General features: G+C 34.4%; 1 protein-coding gene across 3 annotated transcripts; it reads right to left on the bottom strand.

Annotated features, from left to right (window-relative positions):
• Positions 1 to 550: 550 nt before the first annotated feature.
• LOC132797737 (zinc finger BED domain-containing protein 4-like) lies at positions 551 to 2,951 on the bottom strand. Of its 3 annotated transcripts, none has more exons than XM_060809488.1 (6): positions 2,744 to 2,951; positions 2,579 to 2,645; positions 2,332 to 2,479; positions 2,070 to 2,270; positions 1,108 to 1,932; positions 551 to 952 (listed from the first exon to the last, which is right to left on the bottom strand). In XM_060809488.1, exons 3-6 carry the CDS (start codon positions 2,347 to 2,349, stop codon positions 584 to 586), a joined length of 1,413 nt encoding a protein of 470 aa, XP_060665471.1. In that variant the 5' UTR covers positions 2,350 to 2,479; positions 2,579 to 2,645; positions 2,744 to 2,951; the 3' UTR covers positions 551 to 583. The 3 variants fall into 3 exon arrangements, with proteins under 3 accessions (XP_060665471.1, XP_060665472.1, XP_060665473.1); XM_060809489.1 differs by having other exon boundaries at positions 1,372 to 1,932; XM_060809490.1 differs by lacking the exon at positions 1,108 to 1,932.
• Positions 2,952 to 3,689: the final 738 nt, after the last annotated feature.

Genomic DNA, 3,689 nt, shown 5'->3' with positions numbered 1-3,689 from the left:
TGAAATCACCAAGGGCTATAAAGTGATCACGATCAGAAAGCATGTTGGAAATATTATTAATTATAGAAAAATGAGCTAAATACAAAGCTTCATCTGAAGCAGGGGGGATATACGAGCAAGAAATAACAAGTAAGAAAGTTACAGTCGAGTGTGCTCGACTGTGAGATACCCGCTACCCACTTTTAATAAAGGCAAAATATTGCGGTATCATTTTCAAAATATACCGAAAATACTAAAAAAAATACTACAAATAAACCAAATGGTATGTTTGGTATATCGATATAGTACACCATTCAAAATATACCATATATGTGCCAGATTGTCGGCCAAAGCAACTAAGACCCCTAGTAAGTAGGGTTGTCGAAAATTTTAAAAAATATCGTATCGATGATATTTTTTTTATCAAATAAGATGATGATAATATTTCTAAATATCACCGAAAAATATCGATATATTTGATATTTTTGATTTTTTTTAATAAAAATGTTTTTTCCTGGATAATATAAAGAAAACAAGTTTTATAAACTTAATTTTTTAATTATATATTTAATCAACATGTCTTATGTCTTATATTTATTTAAATTTAACATAAATCCCAATTATCAGAATTTAAAGATTTTAAGAAAACTCGTTGCTTTATGTGTATGTCCGTCATTCGGCTCCTAGCATCGCAAACAACACATTTTATTGCGGATGCCAACCGCTCTGAAGGCACCGAGCTGCCTGGAGTTATAAGATGTCGCATGGCCATCTTGTAAAGGCCCGGCATGGTCGCCCTATGGGATTTCCAGACCTCCAGCGGGTTACATTCCCACGAAGCTTGGGGCAAGCTAAAGTAAAGTTTGAGCTCCTTATTTTGCTCCGACACACCGCTCAATTCTTTTGTGATTGAGTTATTGTGTGCGCTCATAAAATCGTCAAAAACGTCTTCCGGTTTTGGGACATCGGAAATCTGTACAAAATTTAAATAATTTATTTATTATATATTCAAGTATGTGTTTTTATTATAATTAGCAAAATTTTAAATGTTATAATATTAAGCCTATTAGTTTTACTGATTAGTCAATTAGTTATTCAACTTAACAAAACTTTAACTTCATGACATACCCTTCCCTTAAGAGTAAACTTATTGATTTCATGTGTAATTTCAGCAATGGCATCCTTTACCGCTAAAGGCGCCAAATACATTTTTTTAAACCTAGGGTCTAAAAAAGTTGATTTAACCAAAATTGCATTTGTCTGCAACGCCTGAAACCTCCTTTCAGAAATTCTGATGAGCGCCTCCTTGGCTCGTTTGCCTTCCTTCGTCTCCATTTCCAATGCTTTAATTTTAGCTGCTAACATTGAAATAAGTGGTAATACTAAACTTACAGTTACGTAATTTTCGCCACTTATTTGCTCTGTTGCTTTTTTAAAAGGTTGAAGGAGACTACATAGGTCTCGACATATCGTTAGCTCTGACACATTGAGCATTTCGGGGAGTCCTTTGACACGTTCTGATTTGTTTAGCAAAATAAGAGCCACCTTGTTGGCTAAGCCTAAAAAGGACTCCATCATGTCCAGGCAAGAGTTCCATCTAGTGTCAACATTTTGTATGAGGGTCTTGATTTTTCCCTCGGGAATTCCCTCGTCCGTTTGGGCCTTTCTTAATTGGTCCATCATAGCCGGACTATGCTTAAACTGCATGACCACTCTCTTTATTTTATCCACGATACTAGAAAATGAACATATTTCCTTGATAGTTTCATCTACTACAAGGTTTATGCTGTGGGCGAAACACGGCACATGTTTGTTTAATCCAAGAAATAGTTTGGCAGCGCACTTCATATTGCTTGCGCTGTCTGTCGTGAGAGTTGTCCACTTCATTTTATCTATGTTAAATTCGGCGCACGCCTCTTCCAACAAAGTGTTTACATATTCACTGGTATGCGACTAAATTGAAATCGGAAAATATTACTTAAATTTAAAGAATAAATAACAAATAACACATTGACAGAGGACCAGACAAAAGCGACACACAATTCATAACAAAACAAATTTAAAATAGAAAAAATTATATATCAACATACTTGATTCATTCTTAAAGCTGCAAGGCAGATTGAATTTAGTGAATCCTTTTCAATAAAATGCGCCGTGATGGTAAGGAACGAGCGACTCGAGTTCGATATGGTTACGGCATCGCAGGTAAACGCAACGTCATTTGCATTGCTTAGCATTTTCAACACAGCTCCAACGCACTGGGAGTACTTCTCTTCAATCGTTGTTGTTACCTAAAAAAAGAATATATACTTATGAAGGGTATCAAAATATATTATATTTTCATATACTTGCCGTGGATCTGCAAGGCATTTTAAAATGCGGCACACACTTTTTGAGAAGTCTATTGAGGCCCTCTTTTCCACACAGCGGACTGGCATGTTGTCCTTACAGATCATGAACACAATTGCTTCATTAATCTCCTTTGTCTTATTTCCATTTTCTAAAACGAAAATTATAGTAAGTCAAAGTAATGAACCCCACTTGCTCTTTTCTTCGTTTTATTTTGGCTTAAAGGATAAGCGGTTTTAAAGACACTTACCTTTAAAGGTTTCAGCACTCTTGAAGGATTCCGATATTGTAAGTACTCTTTCCAAGTTCACTGCCAGCTAAAAATTAAAACAAATGAATATACATACATTGTAAACCACGTGTTAAACTTCGATTTCCACACATACTCATACACACATATGCTATACATACATACCTTTTTTTGCGCGCATTTTGCATAAATTGCGTTATGCTTATTGCGCAAGTGGGACGACAAATTTGATGAGTTTCCGCTAGTTTTTATTGTTTTTTCGCAATGAATGCACTTCGCGGTGCCGCCAGTAATATTTGTATAATTAGATTTTACATTCATTTTTATCTGTCGAATTTCAATTTTTGATTTAAGTTTAGATTGAAACTTTCAATTGACGCTTTCAATTTAGAGTGACCAAGGAAAAAATATCAAAAAATATCAAAAAAAATCGTGATTTCGATATTTTGGCAAAAAAAATATCAGGATATAAATATATCATTTTAAGAAAAAAATATCGATATATTGATATTTTGATATATTATCAACAACCCTACTAGTAAGTAGGCGTTTTTGCCCATACAAAAGTATTTCTTTAATAACTTCCACAATTTTTATCTGATCGCAACAAAAAGAATCATAACTACTACAGTAATTATTGTATATACCAAAGTTCGTAACTCTAGCTTTAAAATTACGCTTGTTATTCGATTATTTTGATTTTCGGGGGCGGAAGTGGGCGTGTCAAAAATTTGAAACAAACTTGATCTGCGTGCAAACATAACAAATGCTGTCGAAAAAAAATTATAGCTCTATCTCTTATAGTCTCTGAGATCCAGTCTTTCATACGGATGGACGGACAGACACACAGACGGACATGGCTAGATCGTCTTGGCTGTTGACGCTGATCAAGAATATATATACTTTATAGGGTCGGAGATGCCTCCTTTTACCTGTTACATACATTTCCTGTCGGCACAAAGTTATAATACCCTTCTACCCTATGGGTAGCGGGTATAAATAGCCAACAAAATTACTAAATATTTCTTGAAATTAAAAATAAAAAAACAGGATTTCGTATTTTTATGATTTTGTTAACACTTAGGGGGCAAATATTACATTGGAAATGCAG

Source organism: Drosophila nasuta, unplaced genomic scaffold (assembly GCF_023558535.2).
Source record: "Drosophila nasuta strain 15112-1781.00 unplaced genomic scaffold, ASM2355853v1 ctg18_pilon, whole genome shotgun sequence".
NCBI lineage: Eukaryota > Metazoa > Arthropoda > Insecta > Diptera > Drosophilidae > Drosophila > Drosophila nasuta.
Note: the sequence above shows the minus strand (reverse complement) of the source record. Positions and strands in the feature narration are given on the sequence as shown.

What these genes read in the sequence shown, in the direction of transcription:
- LOC132797737 (XM_060809488.1), bottom strand. An exon ending in CAGCTTTAAGAATGAATCAA is followed by an intron (nt 1,933 to 2,069) that starts GTATGTTGATAT and finishes ATTTCAATTTAG; the next exon opens with TCGCATACCAGTGAATATGT. An exon ending in AGTTTACTCTTAAGGGAAGG is followed by an intron (nt 953 to 1,107) that starts GTATGTCATGAA and finishes AATTTTGTACAG; the next exon opens with ATTTCCGATGTCCCAAAACC.